The following is a 21,237-nucleotide window of genomic DNA, read 5'->3' as shown; positions in this document are numbered from 1 at the left end:
TTATTTACATAAGTATTCAGACCCTTTGCTGTGAGACTCGAAATTGAGCTCAGGTGCATCCTGTTTCCATTGATCATCCTTGAGATGTTTCTACAACTTGATTGGAGTCCACCTGTGGTAAATTCAATTGATTGGACAAGATTTGGAAAGGCACACACCTGTCTATATAAGGTCCCACAGTTGACAGTGCAAGTCAGAGTAAAAAACCAAGCCACGAGGTCGAAAGAATTGTCCATAGAGCTCCGAGACAGGATTGTGTCGAGGCACAGATCTGGGGAAGGGTACCAAAAAATGTCTGCAGCATTGAAGGTCCTCAAGAACATAGTGGCCTCCATCATTCTTAACTGGAAGAAGTTTGGAACCACCAAGACTCTTCCTAGAGCTGGACGAACGGCCAAACTGAGCAATCTGAAGAGAAGGGCCTTGGTCAGGGAGGTGACCAAGATCCTGATGGTCACTGAAAGAGCTCCAGAGTTCCTCTGTGGAGATTGGAGATCCTTCCACAAGGACAACCATCTCTGCAGCACTCCGCCAATCAGGCCTTTATGGTAGAGTGGCCAGACAGAAGCCACTCCTCAGTAAAAAGCACATGGCAGCCCACTTGGAGTTTGCCAAAAGGCAGCTAATGACTCTCAGACCATGAGAAACAAGATTCTCTGGTCTGATGAAACCAAGATTGAACTGTTTGGCCTGAAAGCCAAGCGTCACGTCTGGAGGAAACTTGGCACCATCCCTACGGTGAAGCATGGTGGTGGCAGCATCCTGCTGCGGGGATGTTTTTCAGCTGCAGGGACTGGGAGATTAGTCAAGATCGAGGGAAAATGAACAGAGCAAAGTACAGGGATCCTTGATGAAAACCTGCTCCAGAGCTCTCAGGACCTCAGATTGGGGTGAAGGTTCACCTTCCAACAGGACAACGACCCTAAGCACACAGACAAGACAATGCAGGAGAGGCTTCAGGACAAGTCTCTGAATGTCCTTGAGTGGCCCAGCCATAGCCCGGACTTGAACCAGATCGAACATCTCTGGAGAGACCTGAAAATAGCTAGGCAGCAACACTCCCCATCCAACCTGACAGAGCTTGAGAGGATCTGCAGAGTAGAACTGGAGAAACTCCCCAAATACAGGTGTGTCAAGCTTGTAGCATCCTACCCAATAAGACCTGAGGCTGTAATCGCTGCCAAAGGTGCATCAACAAAGTACTGAGTGAAGAGCCTGAATACTTATGTGAATGTGATAACCACTAGGCTACCTGCCTCCTCTAACCACTAGGCTACCTGCCTCCTCTAACCACTAGGCTACCTGCCTCCTCTAACCACTAGGCTACCTGCCTCCTCTAACCACTAGGCTACCTGCCTCCTCTAACCACTAGGCTACCTGCCTCCTCTAACCACTAGGCTACCTGCCTCCTCTAACCACTAGGCTACCTGCCTCCTCTAACCACTAGGCTACCTGCCGCCCTAAATTGAATCAATTGTAGAATAAGGCTGAAACGTAACAACATGGGGGAAAAGGTTAAGGGGTCTGAATACTTTCCAAATGCACTGTACACACACTACCGCTCCTTACTCCTGGTCAAAAGTAGTGCACTATGTAGGGAATAGTGTTCCATTTCGGACTCAAACCAGAGAAAGAGAAACAGGTTCTCTGTCTCTTTCCATTGCAAACAGCTGGACTCACTGTCTGGCCCCCGTCAGATTAAAGAGGTCAGGCCCCCCGTCAGATTAGAGGTCAGGACCACCGTCAGATTAAAGAGGTCAGGCCCCCCGCCAGATTAGAGGTCAGGACCACCGTCAGATTAGAGGTCAGGACCACCGTCAGATTAGAGGTCAGGACCACCGTCAGATTAGAGGTCAGGCCCCCCGCCAGATTAGAGGTCAGGACCACCGTCAGATTAAAGAGGTCAGGACCCCCGTCAGATTAAAGAGGTCAGGCCCCTGCCAGATTAGAGGTCAGGACCACCGTCAGATTAGAGGTCAGGATTAGAGGTCAGGACCACCGCCAGTCATTAGATTAGAGGTCAGGACCTCCCCAGATTAGAGGTCAGGCCCCCCGTCAGATTAGAGGTCAGGACCACCGCCAGATTAGAGGTCAGGCCCCCCCGCCAGATTAGAGGTCAGGACCACCGTCAGATTAGAGGTCAGGACCACCGTCAGATTAGAGGTCAGGACCACCGCCAGATTAGAGGTCAGGACCACCGCCAGACTAGAGGTCAGGCCCCCCGCCAGATTAGAGGTCAGGACCACCGTCAGTTAGAGGTCAGGCCCCCCGCCAGATTAGAGGTCAGGCCCTGTCCTTCTGACACCGATAGGGTTGCATGTTTCCCGATAACTCTACCAAAATTCCCAGGTTTTCCAGAATTCCCTGGGTATTTTTGAAAAATTACTGGAATTTTGCACCCTTTAGCCACAGATATCAGTTATGGGGGGGGGGGGGGGGCTGACATTACCCACAGCCATGAACTGATGACCATCATTCACTACAAGTCATGAAGTGATGAACTACTGTACTATAGTGCGTGTGCAAATAATATGGGGAAATCAATCATTTTTATTTAAAAAATAATATCATTGAAGGATAAATAAAATTGGGAGATGACACTGTCCGTAGTGTTAATATACAACAACAACACAGTACAAACATTACCGCAATAAAATAAAAGAATGACAATGAAGATGGAAGTCAAATGTAGTTAAGTCCTAACGAATAGTACTATTAAGTACTAGATGAGTACTAATTACCAGTACTATCGAGTACTAGATGAGTACTAATTACCAGTACTATCGAGTACTAGATGAGTACTAATTACCAGTACTATCGAGTACTAGATGAGTACTAATTACCAGTACTATCGAGTACTAGATGAGTACTAATTACCAGTACTATCGAGTACTAGATGAGTACTAATTACCAGTACTATCGAGTACTAGATGAGTACTAATTACCAGTAATATCGAGTACTAGATGAGTACTAATTACCAGTAAAATTGAGTACTAGATGAGTACTAATTACTAGTAATATCGAGTACTAGATGAGTACTATTTACCAGTACTATCGAGTACTAGATGAGTACTAATTACTAGTACTATCGAGTACTAGATGAGTACTAATTACCAGTACTATCGAGTACGACTCACCAGTACTATCGAGTACTAGATGAGTACTAATTACCAGTACTATCGAGTACTAGATGAGTACTAATTACTAGTACTATCGAGTACTAGATGAGTACTAATTACTAGTACTATCGAGTACTAGATGAGTACGACTCACCAGTACTATCGAGTACTAGATGAGTACTAATTACCAGTACTATCGAGTACTCGATTAGTACTAATTACCAGTACTATCGAGTACTAGATGAGTACGACTCACCAGTACTATCGAGTACTAGATGAGTACTAATTACCAGTACTATCGAGTACTAGATGAGTACTAATTACTAGTACTATCGAGTACTAGATGAGTACTAATTACCAGTACTATCGAGTACTAGATGAGTACTAATTACCAGTACTATCGAGTACTAGATGAGTACTAATTACCAGTACTATCGAGTACTAGATGAGTACTAATTACTAGTACTATCGAGTACTAGACTAGTACTATCATAGTAAGGAGACTTGAGAGGGCAGATCAGTGGTAGCAGAGGCAGCCTGGGGGTGTATTCATTAGTCGCGCACCGTAGCAAAACGTTACGCAAATGGAAACAAGAGTTTCTATTGGAAAATTCAAGTAGGTCCCTCTCCCCCGTTTGGTTCTTAACGAATACACCCCCAGGGTACCCCATACTGCCGACCACACTGCTGCCCGCTGGATCCACATCGATTGTTTCTGCGATGATGATTGAGCTATTTACAGTGAGAAGAACATCCAATCACAGGATGAAAACAGCGAACGGCAAAATGAGACGGAACACAAAAATAAAACAGCCGTCCCGTCAACACATTCTCTCTTCAAGTCATCACAGAAATCAGTTGCCGTGAGCTGTGTACACTAATATATTCTTAATAGATATAGATTTATAATATATGATAGTTTCTTGTATACAGGTTGCACATCCCCTCATTGTAGCTAGCTATCCTCTGTGCCCTTGGCAGAGATTACTTTACAACTCTTCTGTTAGATTTCCAAAGCTATTTTTTAAAATATACCTTAATGCATAAAAATAAAGATTTTGGCATTCTCTCACTTTTTCTGATTTTTTAAATGTTTTTAGATGAGAACCTCTGGTCTGGAAGCTCAGTTCTCTTTCAGTGCTGCAGTCCTTCTGTCCGACAGGTGGTCGGGAGAGCAGATCATACTCCAGCCACCTGGGGGCGCTGTGAGCTGGATCAGGAGAGGGAGGAAGGGGTAGGAACCCCTGGTAAAGTTGTTTGAGTGTGTCTCGAGAGCTGGGAGGGCTCGGGTCGGGGTTGGGGTCGGGGCTGGGGTCGGTGTTGGGGCTGGGGTCGGGGGTTGGGGTCGGGGCTGGGGCTGGGGTCGGGGCTGGGGTCGGGGTCGGGGCTGGGGTCGGGTGTTGGGGTCGGGGCTGTGTGTTCTCAGATCCACCACTCCACAGGGTCATCATATCCACTTCCACGTAATCCAAAGCAACACAACTAAACCCACAATACAAATTAAATGTCTGGTAAGCAGCAGCAGCACCTCCATACCTCCATCTCTCCTTCCCTGTTTCCATCCATCATCCCTGCTGATAGCTCCACCCACCCACCCATCTCCTCCACTCAGGTCCTCCACTAAGACAATCCAGGCGGATGTAGAGACTGAGAGAAAGGCTAGTCTGCTCCTCTCCCATCTCTCACCAACCTGCAAATTCATTAAAAAAGTATCCTATCCCCCATAATCACCACCTCCTCCTCAGTCCCAGTCCACCTCCTCCTCCTCCTCCCAGCTTCTCAGTCTCTAGAGTTGGATCTCAAAGGTCTTGTGCAGCTCGGAGGAGAAGGGGTTAGTGGGCGACGGCGTGGTGCGCTGGCGGGGGTGGGTCTCCAGGGCGGCCCACTTGGCCTCGAAGGGATCGGCGGTCGCCAGGGGTTGCGGGGGAAGGGGAGGGGCCGGGGAGGACGGAGGGGGCAGGGAGGGAGGGGCCCAGCTGTCGGCCCCACCCCCGTTGAAGGCTACACTCCCATTGGGTGCCTGGAAGGGAAGGGGCTGCTGGTGGGGGTTGCTGAAGGGGATACACACAGTGTGCTGATCAGGGCCATACTGGGGGGTGGGGTACGCCTGGGGCTGGGGGTGGGGTACGCCTGGGGCTGAGTGGCTGAACCAAACACATTGGCCACCATCTGAGAGGGTGTGATACCCATCACAGGCACACTGGGATGGGCATAGGGCAGCCCGTTGGACATGGGGTAGGAGGCTGTGGCCTGGGTGTGGTAGGCAGGTTGGCGAGGGGCCAGCATGGGAATCGCAGGGGGCAGAGAGGACATGAAGGCCACAGGGGCAACTGCCTGGGTTGGGGGGGTGGAGAAGGGCTGGTTAGGGGCTAGTGTGGCAGGGAAGGCCTGGTTAGGGGGTAGGGTAGCAGGGAAGGCCTGGTTAGGGGGTAGGGTAGCAGGGAAGGCCTGGTTAGGGGGTAGGGTAGCAGGGAAGGCCTGGTTAGGGGGTAGGGTAGCAGGGAAGGCCTGGTTAGGGGTAGGGTAGCAGGGAAGGCCTGGTTAGGGGGTAGGGCAGCAGGGAAGGCCTGGTTAGGGGGTAGGGCAGCAGGGAAGGCCTGGTTAGGGGGTAGGGTAGCAGGGAAGGCCTGTTTAGGGGTAGGGCAGCAGGGAAGGCCTGGTTAGGGGGTAGGGCAGCAGGGAAGGCCTGGGGGGAAGGCATGGGGACAATGAAAGCCTGGGTTGGGGGGATGGAGAAGGCTGGTGGGTTGGGGGTGAGGAACGGTTGGGAGGGGGGTGTGGACCCGAGTTGCGGAGCGCGGACAGACTTGGTGACCTCCTCGAGCCAACGGTCAGCCTCCGACGGCGTGCGGCGGTGGGAGTGGTGAGACGGAGACGATGTGGCGGAGGGAGGAGCTACAATCACTGGTGTCGTCCAATCACCTCCTAGTAGAGAAAACATAATGGAATGTTTAGACGTTTCGGAGTAAATCCTAATAATTGACCCTGAAAGCATCTTAAAGCTGAACAATAACACCGACAACAGATGATGTAGAAAGAGCATTATCAATAGATTAGATTGATTGATGACAATCATGACGTTGCGAACTTGCTAAGCATCAGACTTGCTGTGGAATCAGTTTAGTTGAATCCAGCCTGTCTGTGTTCTGGTCTGGTTTCTCAGTCCATAGAAACAGAACCAGCCTGTCTGTGTTCTGGTCTGGTGTCTCAGTCCATAGAAACAGAACCAGCCTGTCTGTGTTCTGGTCTGGTGTCTCAGTCCATAGAAACAGAACCAGTCTGTGTTCTGGTCTGGTGTCTCAGTCCATAGAAACAGAACCAGCCCATGTTCTGGTCTGGTGTCTCAGTCCAGAGAAACAGAACAACCACAGTAGTAGCCTAACACCAAGGGGCCCGAGGCTCCTAAATCTATTTCTATGCTCTAGTCCTTACCTGGGTGTGCTGAGGTGGAGGTCGGGGGGGTATGGTGCCCTGCGTGGCCAGGAGTCTTGGCCCAGGGGTTAGTGTCTCGGGCAGGAAGTGGAGGCGGCAGTGCTGGAGAGTTAGACAAATATTAGATGAAACATACAGACACCATGTGGTAATATTAGATGATACATACAGACACCATGTGGTAATATTAGATGATACATACAGACACCATGTGGTAATATTAGATGATACATACAGACACCATGTGGTAATATTAGATGATACATACAGACACCATGTGGTAATATTAGATGATACATACAGACACCATGTGGTAATATTAGATTATATATACAGACACCATGTGGTATATAGACATGGTAATATTAGATGATACATACAGACACCATGTGGTAATAGTAGATGATACATACAGACACCATGTGGTATATAGACATGGTAATAGTAGATGATACATACAGACACCATGTGGTAATATTAGATGATACATACAGACACCATGTGGTATATAGACATGGTAATAGTAGATGATACATACAGACACCATGTGGTATATAGACATGGTAATATTAGATGATACATACAGACACCATGTGGTAATATTAGATGATACATACAGACACCATGTGGTAATAGTAGATGATACATACAGACACCATGTGGTATATAGACATGGTAATAGTAGATGATACATACAGACACCATGTGGTATATAGACATGGTAATATTAGATGATACATACAGACACCATGTGGTAATATTAGATGATACATACAGACACCATGTGGTAATATTAGATGATACATACAGACACCATGTGGTAATATTAGATGATACATACAGACACCATGTGGTAATAGTAGATGATACATACAGACACCATGTGGTAATAGTAGATGATACATACAGACACCATGTGGTAATATTAGATGATACATACAGACACCATGTGGTAATATTAGATGATACATACAGACACCATGTGGTAATATTAGATGATACATACAGACACCATGTGGTAATAGTAGATGATACATACAGACACCATGTGGTATATAGACATGGTAATATTAGATGATACATACAGACACCATGTGGTATATAGACATGGTAATATTAGATGATACATACAGACACCATGTGGTAATATTAGATGATACATACAGACACCATGTGGTAATATTAGATGATACATACAGACACCATGTGGTAATAGTAGATGATACATACAGACACCATGTGGTAATATTAGATGATACATACAGACACCATGTGGTAATAGTAGATGATACATACAGACACCATGTGGTATATAGACATGGTAATATTAGATGATACATACAGACACCATGTGGTAATAGTAGATGATACATACAGACACCATGTGGTATATAGACATGGTAATAGTAGATGATACATACAGACACCATGTGGTAATATTAGATGATACATACAGACACCATGTGGTAATAGTAGATGATACATACAGACACCATGTGGTATATAGACATGGTAATATTAGATGATACATACAGACACCATGTGGTAATATTAGATGATACATACAGACACCATGTGGTAATAGTAGATGATACATACAGACACCATGTGGTATATAGACATGGTAATATTAGATGATACATACAGACACCATGTGGTAATATTAGATGATACATACAGACACCATGTGGTATATAGACATGGTAATAGTAGATGATACATACAGACACCATGTGGTAATATTAGATGATACATACAGACACCATGTGGTATATAGACATGGTAATATTAGATGATACATACAGACACCATGTGGTAATATTAGATGATACATACAGACACCATGTGGTATATAGACATGGTAATAGTAGATGATACATACAGACACCATGTGGTATATAGACATGGTAATATTAGATGATACATACAGACACCATGTGGTAATATTAGATGATACATACAGACACCATGTGGTAATATTAGATGATACATACAGACCCCATGTGGTAATATTAGATGATACATACAGACACCATGTGGTAATAGTAGATGATACATACAGACACCATGTGGTATATAGACATGGTAATAGTAGATGATACATACAGACACCATGTGGTATATAGACATGGTAATATTAGATGATACATACAGACACCATGTGGTAATATTAGATGATACATACAGACACCATGTGGTAATATTAGATGATACATACAGACCCCATGTGGTAATATTAGATGATACATACAGACACCATGTGGTAATAGTAGATGATACATACAGACACCATGTGGTATATAGACATGGTAATAGTAGATGATACATACAGACACCATGTGGTATATAGACATGGTAATAGTAGATGATACATACAGACACCATGTGGTATATAGACATGGTAATAGTAGATGATACATACAGACACCATGTGGTATATAGACATGGTAATAGTAGATGATACATACAGACACCATGTGGTATATAGACATGGTAATAGTAGATGATACATACAGACACCATGTGGTAATATTAGATGATACATACAGACACCATGTGGTATATAGACATGGTAATAGTAGATGATACATACAGACACCATGTGGTATATAGACATGGTAATATTAGATGATACATACAGACACCATGTGGTATATAGACATGGTAATAGTAGATGATACATACAGACACCATGTGGTAATAGTAGATGATACATACAGACACCATGTGGTATATAGACATGGTAATAGTAGATGATACATACAGACACCATGTGGTATATAGACATGGTAATAGTAGATGATACATACAGACACCATGTGGTATATAGACATGGTAATATTAGATGATACATACAGACACCATGTGGTAATATTAGATGATACATACAGACACCATGTGGTAATAGTAGATGATACATACAGACACCATGTGGTAATATTAGATGATACATACAGACACCATGTGGTATATAGACATGGTAATATTAGATGATACATACAGACACCATGTGGTAATATTAGATGATACATACAGACACCATGTGGTAATATTAGATGATACATACAGACACCATGTGGTAATAGTAGATGATACATACAGACACCATGTGGTAATAGTAGATGATACATACAGACACCATGTGGTATATAGACATGGTAATAGTAGATGATACATACAGACACCATGTGGTCTATAGACATGGTAATAGTAGATGATACATACAGACACCATGTGGTATATAGACATGGTAATAGTAGATGATACATACAGACACCATGTGGTAATATTAGAGGATACATACAGACACCATGTGGTATATAGACAAGGTAATAGTAGATGATACATACAGACACCATGTGGTATATAGACATGGTAATAGTAGATGATACATACAGACACCATGTGGTATATAGACATGGTAATAGTAGATGATACATACAGACACCATGTGGTATATAGACATGGTAATATTAGATGATACATACAGACACCATGTGGTAATATTAGAGGATACATACAGACACCATGTGGTATATAGACATGGTAATATTAGATGATACATACAGACACCATGTGGTAATATTAGATGATACATACAGACACCATGTGGTAATATTAGATGATACATACAGACACCATGTGGTAATAGTAGATGATACATACAGACACCATGTGGTAATAGTAGATGATACATACAGACACCATGTGGTATATAGACATGGTAATAGTAGATGATACATACAGACACCATGTGGTATATAGACATGGTAATAGTAGATGATACATACAGACACCATGTGGTATATAGACATGGTAATATTAGATGATACATACAGACACCATGTGGTAATATTAGAGGATACATACAGACACCATGTGGTAATAGTAGATGATACATACAGACACCATGTGGTAATAGTAGATGATACATACAGACACCATGTGGTATATAGACATGGTAATAGTAGATGATACATACAGACACCATGTGGTCTATAGACATGGTAATAGTAGATGATACATACAGACACCATGTGGTATATAGACATGGTAATAGTAGATGATACATACAGACACCATGTGGTATATAGACAAGGTAATAGTAGATGATACATACAGACACCATGTGGTATATAGACATGGTAATAGTAGATGATACATACAGACACCATGTGGTATATAGACATGGTAATAGTAGATGATACATACAGACACCATGTGGTATATAGACATGGTAATATTAGATGATACATACAGACACCATGTGGTAATATTAGAGGATACATACAGACACCATGTGGTATATAGACATGGTAATATTAGATGATACATACAGACACCATGTGGTAATATTAGATGATACATACAGACACCATGTGGTAATATTAGATGATACATACAGACACCATGTGGTAATAGTAGATGATACATACAGACACCATGTGGTAATAGTAGATGATACATACAGACACCATGTGGTATATAGACATGGTAATAGTAGATGATACATACAGACACCATGTGGTATATAGACATGGTAATAGTAGATGATACATACAGACACCATGTGGTATATAGACATGGTAATATTAGATGATACATACAGACACCATGTGGTAATATTAGAGGATACATACAGACACCATGTGGTATATAGACATGGTAATAGTAGATGATACATACAGACACCATGTGGTATATAGACATGGTAATATTAGATGATACATACAGACACCATGTGGTAATATTAGATGATACATACAGACACCATGTGGTAATATTAGATGATACATACAGACACCATGTGGTAATAGTAGATGATACATACAGACACCATGTGGTAATAGTAGATGATACATACAGACACCATGTGGTATATAGACATGGTAATAGTAGATGATACATACAGACACCATGTGGTATATAGACATGGTAATAGTAGATGATACATACAGACACCATGTGGTATATAGACATGGTAATATTAGATGATACATACAGACACCATGTGGTAATATTAGAGGATACATACAGACACCATGTGGTAATAGTAGATGATACATACAGACACCATGTGGTAATAGTAGATGATACATACAGACACCATGTGGTATATAGACATGGTAATAGTAGATGATACATACAGACACCATGTGGTCTATAGACATGGTAATAGTAGATGATACATACAGACACCATGTGGTATATAGACATGGTAATAGTAGATGATACATACAGACACCATGTGGTATATAGACAAGGTAATAGTAGATGATACATACAGACACCATGTGGTATATAGACATGGTAATAGTAGATGATACATACAGACACCATGTGGTATATAGACATGGTAATAGTAGATGATACATACAGACACCATGTGGTATATAGACATGGTAATATTAGATGATACATACAGACACCATGTGGTAATATTAGAGGATACATACAGACACCATGTGGTATATAGACATGGTAATATTAGATGATACATACAGACACCATGTGGTAATATTAGATGATACATACAGACACCATGTGGTAATATTAGATGATACATACAGACACCATGTGGTAATAGTAGATGATACATACAGACACCATGTGGTAATAGTAGATGATACATACAGACACCATGTGGTATATAGACATGGTAATAGTAGATGATACATACAGACACCATGTGGTATATAGACATGGTAATAGTAGATGATACATACAGACACCATGTGGTATATAGACATGGTAATATTAGATGATACATACAGACACCATGTGGTAATATTAGAGGATACATACAGACACCATGTGGTATATAGACATGGTAATAGTAGATGATACATACAGACACCATGTGGTATATAGACATGGTAATATTAGATGATACATACAGACACCATGTGGTAATATTAGATGATACATACAGACACCATGTGGTAATATTAGATGATACATACAGACACCATGTGGTAATAGTAGATGATACATACAGACACCATGTGGTAATAGTAGATGATACATACAGACACCATGTGGTATATAGACATGGTAATAGTAGATGATACATACAGACACCATGTGGTATATAGACATGGTAATAGTAGATGATACATACAGACACCATGTGGTATATAGACATGGTAATATTAGATGATACATACAGACACCATGTGGTAATATTAGAGGATACATACAGACACCATGTGGTAATAGTAGATGATACATACAGACACCATGTGGTAATAGTAGATGATACATACAGACACCATGTGGTATATAGACATGGTAATAGTAGATGATACATACAGACACCATGTGGTCTATAGACATGGTAATAGTAGATGATACATACAGACACCATGTGGTATATAGACATGGTAATAGTAGATGATACATACAGACACCATGTGGTATATAGACAAGGTAATAGTAGATGATACATACAGACACCATGTGGTATATAGACATGGTAATAGTAGATGATACATACAGACACCATGTGGTATATAGACATGGTAATAGTAGATGATACATACAGACACCTGTGGTATATAGACATGGTAATATTAGATGATACATACAGACACCATGTGGTAATATTAGAGGATACATACAGACACCATGTGGTATATAGACATGGTAATATTAGATGATACATACAGACACCATGTGGTAATATTAGATGATACATACAGACACCATGTGGTAATATTAGATGATACATACAGACACCATGTGGTAATAGTAGATGATACATACAGACACCATGTGGTAATAGTAGATGATACATACAGACACCATGTGGTATATAGACATGGTAATAGTAGATGATACATACAGACACCATGTGGTATATAGACATGGTAATAGTAGATGATACATACAGACACCATGTGGTATATAGACATGGTAATATTAGATGATACATACAGACACCATGTGGTAATATTAGAGGATACATACAGACACCATGTGGTATATAGACATGGTAATAGTAGATGATACATACAGACACCATGTGGTATATAGACATGGTAATATTAGATGATACATACAGACACCATGTGGTAATATTAGAGGATACATACAGACACCATGTGGTATATAGACATGGTAATAATAGATGATTGAATATGAAAGATATGACCATCTGAAGTATCATTAGCACTTCATAAGGTGTTATTCAAAATGCAGGGAGACGAGGCCTGGACAAATGAATGTGAACTTGTGTTATTGTGTGTGTCGGCTGTCATGGTTTGTGTTGCAGTGGAGTGTAGTTACCTGGCTGAGCCCCCGGGGGCGCTACAGGTGACTGTGGGGTGGAGGTTGGTCGGGGCATGGGGGCCTGGGAGAAGGGGTCTTCAGGAGGCCCACTGAAGGCTGAGGCGATCTGGGTACACAACGAGCTGATGCTGTCGCCCTCTCCCTCCACCTCTGGGACTGGAGGAATGGGACATTTTTCAGACATTCAGCCATGAGGTACCCTCACAAAAAAACACTGTTTATGATGTGTGCTGTCTGGGGGCGCTGAGGACGGAGCAGAAGACACAGTTCTGTTGTATTGTAGTGGACAGAATCATTATGGACAATACTGCTGTAGTGGACAGAATCATTATGGACAATACTGTTGTAGTGGACAGAATCATTATGGACAATACTGTTGTAGTGGACAGAATCATTATGGACAATACTGTTGTAGTGGACAGAATCATTATGGACAATACTGTTGTATTGTAGTGGACAGAATCATTATGGACAATACTGTTGTATTGTGTTGGACAGAATCATTATGGACAATACTGTTGTATTGTAGTGGACAGAATCATTATGGACAATACTGTTGTATTGTGTTGGACAGAATCATTATGGACAATACTGTTGTATTGTAGTGGACAGAATCATTATGGACAATACTGTTGTATTGTAGTGGACAGAATCATTATGGACAATACTGTTGTATTGTGTTGGACAGAATCATTATGGACAATACTGTTGTATTGTGTTGGACAGAATCATTATGGACAATACTGTTGTATTGTGTTGGACAGAATCATTATGGACAATACTGTTGTATTGTGTTGGACAGAATCATTATGGACAATACTGTTGTATTGTGTTGGACAGAATCATTATGGACAATACTGTTGTATTGGACAGAATCATTATGGACAATACTGTTGTAGTGGACAGAATCATTATGGACAATACTGTTGTATTGTAGTGGACAGAATCATTATGGACAATACTGTTGTAGTGGACAGAATCATTATGGACAATACTGTTGTATTGTAGTGGACAGAATCATTATGGACAATACTGTTGTATTTTGTTGGACAGAATCATTATGGACAATACTGTTGTATTGTAGTGGACAGAATCATTATGGACAATACTGTTGTATTTTGTTGGACAGAATCATTATGGACAATACTGTTGTATTGTGTTGGACAGAATCATTATGGACAATACTGTTGTATTGTAGTGGACAGAATCATTATGGACAATACTGTTGTAGTGGACAGAATCATTATGGACAATACTGTTGTATTGTAGTGGACAGAATCATTATGGACAATACTGTTGTATTGTGTTGGACAGAATCATTATGGACAATACTGTTGTAGTGGACAGAATCATTATGGACAATACTGTTGTATTGTAGTGGACAGAATCATTATGGACAATACTGTTGTAGTGGACAGAATCATTATGGACAATACTGTTGTATTGTATTGGACAGAATCATTATGGACAATACTGTTGTATTGTGTTGGACAGAATCATTATGGACAATACTGTTGTAGTGGACAGAATCATTATGGACAATACTGTTGTATTGTAGTGGACAGAATCATTATGGACAATACTGTTGTAGTGGACAGAATCATTATGGACAATACTGTTGTAGTGGACAGAATCATTATGGACAATACTGTTGTATTGTAGTGGACAGAATCATTATGGACAATACTGTTGTAGTGGACAGAATCATTATGGACAAAAATATTCTGAAAACCAAACCTCACATAGCAAGCCACTGATGCCTAATATTGTTTCATACATGGTTACAAAGTGATGTACTGATCTATTGTAGGTGAATGAGACAAGAGTTCATGGGGAGGTCAGACTAGCTACAGACTGACCTGTGTTCTTCATGGTGAGGTCAGACTAGCTACAGACTGACCTGTGTTCTTCATGGTGAGGTCAGACTAGCTACAGACTGACCTGTGTTCTTCATGGTGAGGTCAGACTAGCTACAGACTGACCTGTGTTCTTCATGGTGAGGTCAGACTAGCTACAGACTGACCTGTGTTCTTCATGGTGAGGTCAGACTAGCTACAGACTGACCTGTGTTCTTCATGGTGAGGTCAGACTAGCTACAGACTGACCTGTTTTTCATGGTGAGGTCAGACTAGCTACAGACTGACCTGTGTTCTTCATGGTGAGGTCAGACTAGCTACAGACTGACCTGTGTTGTTCATGGTGAGGTCAGACTAGCTACAGACTGACCTGTGTTCTTCAGGTTGAGGTCAGACTAGCTACAGACTGACCTGTGTTGTTCATGGTGAGGTCAGACTAGCTACAGACTGACCTGTGTTCTTCATGGTGAGGTCAGACTAGCTACAGACTGACCTGTGTTCTTCATGGTGAGGTCAGACTAGCTACAGACTGACCTGTGTTGTTCATGGTGAGGTCAGACTAGCTACAGACTGACCTGTGTTGTTCATGGTGAGGTCAGACTAGCTACAGACTGACCTGTGTTGGTCATGGTGAGGTCAGACTAGCTACAGACTGACCTGTGTTCTTCAAGGTGAGGTCAGACTGCATGGTAGGGGGCAGATCGTTCATCCTGAGAGACAGCTGCCGTTTGAAGGGAGAGGAGTTGTTGTTGAGGGCAGGGAACCCTCTGAAGGAACCCTGTCTGGCCAGGACCTCCACTGGGGCGTGTCTGCGGGGGATAACCTGGGGGCCCAGGGGAGGGGAGGAGGAGGGGGACGGTGGCCCTGGTAGAGGGGCCACAGCCTGGTTCACCACACCCTCACTGGGGCCTGAGGAGAGAGGGATGGGGGGCCTGACATCGCCCTCCGCTGTAGGACACATCAGGGGATGACAGACCACCAGACAGATACATCATGTAAAGAACGGGTCACACACACACACACACACACACACACACACACACACACACACACACACACACACACACACACACACACACACACACACACACACACACACACACCTTTCTTGTCCTGTAACTGCCTCATGACCTCCTCTCGCTCCGCGGCTTCCGTCGCCGTGGTAACTCGGAACGAGCCCTCCCTGGTGAAGGTGGTTCTGTTGGAGTCGAAGGTTGCTGTGACACCACACTCCTTCTCTCTCTTCTGTTTCCTCTCCAGACAGGCAGCGAAGGCACAGCCCACCGAGTGGCTCAGACGCTCTCCCTTTACACAATAACACACAACACATTACCACACAACACATTACCACACAACACATTACCACACAACACATTAACACATTACCACATTAACACCATAACACATTACCACATAACACATTACCACATAACACATTACCACACAACACACAACACATTACCACACAACACATTACCACACAACACATTACCACACAACACATTACCACACAACACACAACACACAACACATTACCACACAACACATTACCACACAACACATTACCACACAACACATTACCACACAACACATTACCACACAACACATTACCACATAACACACAACACATTACCACACAACACATAACACATTACCACATAACACATTACCACATAACACATTACCACACAACACATTACCACATAACACATTACCACACAACACATTACCACACAACACATTACCACATAACACATTACCACATAACACCATAACACATTACCACACAACACATTACCACATAACACCATAACACATTACCACATAACACATTACCACACAACACATTACCACATAACACATTACCACACAACACATTACCACATAACACATTACCACACAACACATTACCACCTTACAACACCTTACCACCTTAATAACACCTTACCAACACCTTACCAACAACTTAATAACACCTTAATAACACCTTACCAACACCTTACCAACACCTTACCAACAACTTAATAACACCTTAATAACACCTTAATAACACCTTAATAACACCTTAATAACACCTTAATAACAGCAATTCTCCCTGAGACAACACTTCAGTAATAGTATCTGTTGTGAAAGCAGCAGCTACTCTTCCTGGGGTCAACACAAAACATGAAACAGAACACAGAACACAAAACATGAAACACAAAACACAAAACATGAAACTCAGAACACAAGACAGGACAATACGACGGACATTTAAAAACATCACGTAGGCTACACATCAATACACATCAATACACATCAATACATATCAATACACATCAATACACATCAATACACATCAATACATATCCTTACACATCAATACACATCAATACATATTAATACATATCAATACACATCAATACACATCAATACATATCAATACACATCAATACATATCAATACACATCAATACACATCAATACACATCAATACATATCAATACATACACACAAACTATCTAGGTCCAATAGGGGAGAGGTGTTGTGCCTTGAAGTGTTGCTTTCTCCGTTTAAAAAAAACCCAGGTTTGCTGTTAATTTGAGCAATGTGAGATGGAACGGAGTTCCATGCAATAAGGGCTCTCTATAATACTGTACTCTTTCTTGAATATGTTCTGGATTTGGGGACTGAAAAGACCCCTGGTGGCATGTCTGGTGGGGTCAGTGTGTGTGTCAGAGCTGTGTGTAAGTTGACGATGCAAACATTTCGGGATTTTCAACACTTCAGTCATGACATGAGGCATAAGAAGATGTTTGCCTTGTTGCAACAGGAGACTCTCCTTGCGTGATGTTAGTTCATGATGTACAGCACCACCTGCCAATGCTGAGGCTTTTATCATTTCACTAGTGAGACTAGCTTAAGGTCTTCCTTGTCATTTCACTAGTGAGACTAGCTTAAGGTCTTAGGGTAACAGGTTAGGGTCTGGTTTAGGGGTTAGGGTAACAGGTTAGGGTCTGGTTTAGGGGTGAGGGTAACAGGTTAGGGTCTGGTTTAGGGGTGAGGGTAACAGGTTAGGGTCTGGTTTAGGGGTGAGGGTAACAGGTTAGGGTCTGGTTTAGGGGTTAGGGTAACAGGTTAGGGTCTGGTTTAGGGGTGAGGGTAACAGGTTAGGGTCTGGTTTAGGGGTGAGGATAACAGGTTAGGGTCTGGTTTAGGGGTGAGGGTAACAGGTTAGGGTCTGGTTTAGGGGTGAGGGTAACAGGTTAGGGTCTGGTTTAGGGGTGAGGGTAACAGGTTAGGGCCTGGTTTAGGGGTGAGGGTAACAGGTTAGGATAACAGGTTAGGGCCTGGTTTAGGGGTGAGGGTAACAGGTTAGGGTCTAGTTTAGGGGTTAGGGTAACAGGTTAGGGTCTGGTTTAGGGGTGAGGGTAACATGTTAGGGTCTGGTTTAGGGGTGAGGGTAACAGGTTAGGGTAACAGGTTAGGGCCTGGTTTAGGGGTGAGGATAACAGGTTAGGGTAACAGGTTAGGGTCTGGTTTAGGGGTGAGGGTAACAGGTTAGGGCCTGGTTTAGGGGTGAGGGTAACAGGTTAGGGTCTGGTTTAGGGGTGAGGCTAACAGGTTAGGGTAACAGGTTAGGGCCTGGTTTAGGGGTGAGGGTAACAGGTTAGGGCCTGGTTTAGGGGTGAGGGTAACAGGTTAGGGTCTGGTTTAGGGGTGAGGCTAACAGGCTAGGGTAACAGGTTAGGGCCTGGTTTAGGGGTGAGGGTAACATGTTAGGGTCTGGTTTAGGGGTGAGGGTAACAGGTTAGGGCCTGGTTTAGGGGTGAGGGTAACAGGTTAGGGTCTGGTTTAGGGGTGAGGCTAACAGGCTAGGGTAACAGGTTAGGGCCTGGTTTAGGGGTGAGGGTAACAGGTTAGGGTCTGGTTTAGGGGTGAGGGTAACAGGTTAGGGTCTGGTTTAGGGGTGAGGGTAACAGGTTAGGGTCTGGTTTAGGGGTGAGGGTAACAGGTTAGGGTCTGGTTTAGGGGTTAGGGTAACAGGTTAGGGTAACAGGTTAGGGCCTGGTTTTGGGGTTAGGGTAACAGGTTAGGGGTGAGGGTAACAGGTTAGGGTCTGGTTTAGGGGTTAGAGTAACAGGTTAGGGTCTGGTTTAGGGGTTAGGGTAACAGGTTAGGGCCTGGTTTAGGGGTGAGGGTAACAGGTTAGGGTCTGGTTTAGTGGTTAGGGTAACAGGTTAGGGTCTGGTTTAGGGGTGAGGTTAACAGGTTAGAGTAACAGGTTAGGGTCTTACCGAGTCCTTGATAGCCATGAAGCAGTGGCAGATCCAGCGTCTCGTCGTTCCATCTCTACAGATGTAGGAGAACGCTCTCTCAAAGTTCCTGTCCGGAGCACAGAACGATACTTTCTCTATTGTCTGGTCTAGGATCAGGTCCTACAGAGGAGAGTCATTATCATTACACCATTAACATTACACCATTATCATTACACCATTATCATATTGCACCATTATCGTGTTGCACCACTATCATGGCAACATTATCACCTCACAACATTATCACAGTACACCATTATCATTACAGCGTTATCACCACAATCGTATCACGTTGGTCATTATCATTACATCATTATCACACCACAAAATTACAATTACAACATTATCACACCACACCATTATCATTACAGCATGATCACATTAAACTGCCTGTTACTTTAGTATTGCTTTAGTGTCTTACAGAGGAGAAACAACATTACAACATTATCACAATGTTATCTTTACGGCGATGGCCTACAGAGAGACATTATCATCACATCATTATCACATTACACCATTATCATTACAGCATTATCACAATGTTATCTTTACGACGATGTCCTACATGGGAGAGACATTATCCCCGACTGTCAATATTACAACATTACTTTAAGCACTTCCCTACACAGAGTTTCCAACTCTTAGACACATGAAACATTCCATGACATTCCATGTCTAACAGAGAAGAGTTTCCCTGCATCTATAGTCCTTAAATTGAAACAAAATGTGTGATCTTACAAATATGGCATGTAAATCCACGCCTCATGTTTAGGACAGACAATCTCGGGTTAACCCAGAACATAATATCTTGGTAATTTGGTAGGGAGTCTTGTCCACGAGAGATTATGCTGTTTCGTCTCCATGTAATAAAGCCTTCTGTAGGGGGCAGCAGGAGCCTCCGTTTAATACGGACCAGTCAGTCCATTAATGTTCCATGAAAGAGTCTCGATACCAGGTGTACTGTAACCAGGCTATACAAGAGGAACCATTGTTTGACAAAACTGTCCCGAGACCAAAACATTAACCAGTTCATTAAAAAGGTTTAGCATTCCTCTGGCTGAGGTTGAGCATTCCTCTGGCTGAGGTTTAGCATTTCCTCTGGCTGAGGTTTAGCATTCCTCTGGCTGAGGTTTAGCATTCCTCTGGCTGAGGTTTAGCATTTCCTCTGGCTGAGGTTTAGCATTTCCTCTGGCTGAGGTTTAGCATTTCCTCTGGCTGAGGTTTAGCATTCCTCTGGCTGAG

General features: G+C 42.6%; 1 protein-coding gene across 1 annotated transcript in view; it reads right to left on the bottom strand.

The window, feature by feature from the left end:
- Positions 1-2,530: 2,530 nt before the first annotated feature.
- The window catches only part of LOC124002268 (protein numb homolog), a 21,537-nt gene continuing 2,830 nt past the window's right edge, over positions 2,531-21,237 (bottom strand). The window contains 7 exon segments of the mRNA XM_046309643.1: positions 2,531-5,136; positions 5,139-5,478; positions 5,861-6,015; positions 13,840-13,998; positions 16,356-16,646; positions 16,802-17,003; positions 19,975-20,115. Coding sequence (XP_046165599.1) covers positions 4,907-5,136; positions 5,139-5,478; positions 5,861-6,015; positions 13,840-13,998; positions 16,356-16,646; positions 16,802-17,003; positions 19,975-20,115 — 1,518 coding nt within the window. The 3' untranslated portion in view covers positions 2,531-4,906.

The sequence above is a fragment of the Oncorhynchus gorbuscha genome, linkage group LG17, assembly GCF_021184085.1.
Source record: "Oncorhynchus gorbuscha isolate QuinsamMale2020 ecotype Even-year linkage group LG17, OgorEven_v1.0, whole genome shotgun sequence".
NCBI lineage: Eukaryota > Metazoa > Chordata > Actinopteri > Salmoniformes > Salmonidae > Oncorhynchus > Oncorhynchus gorbuscha.
Note: the sequence above shows the minus strand (reverse complement) of the source record. Positions and strands in the feature narration are given on the sequence as shown.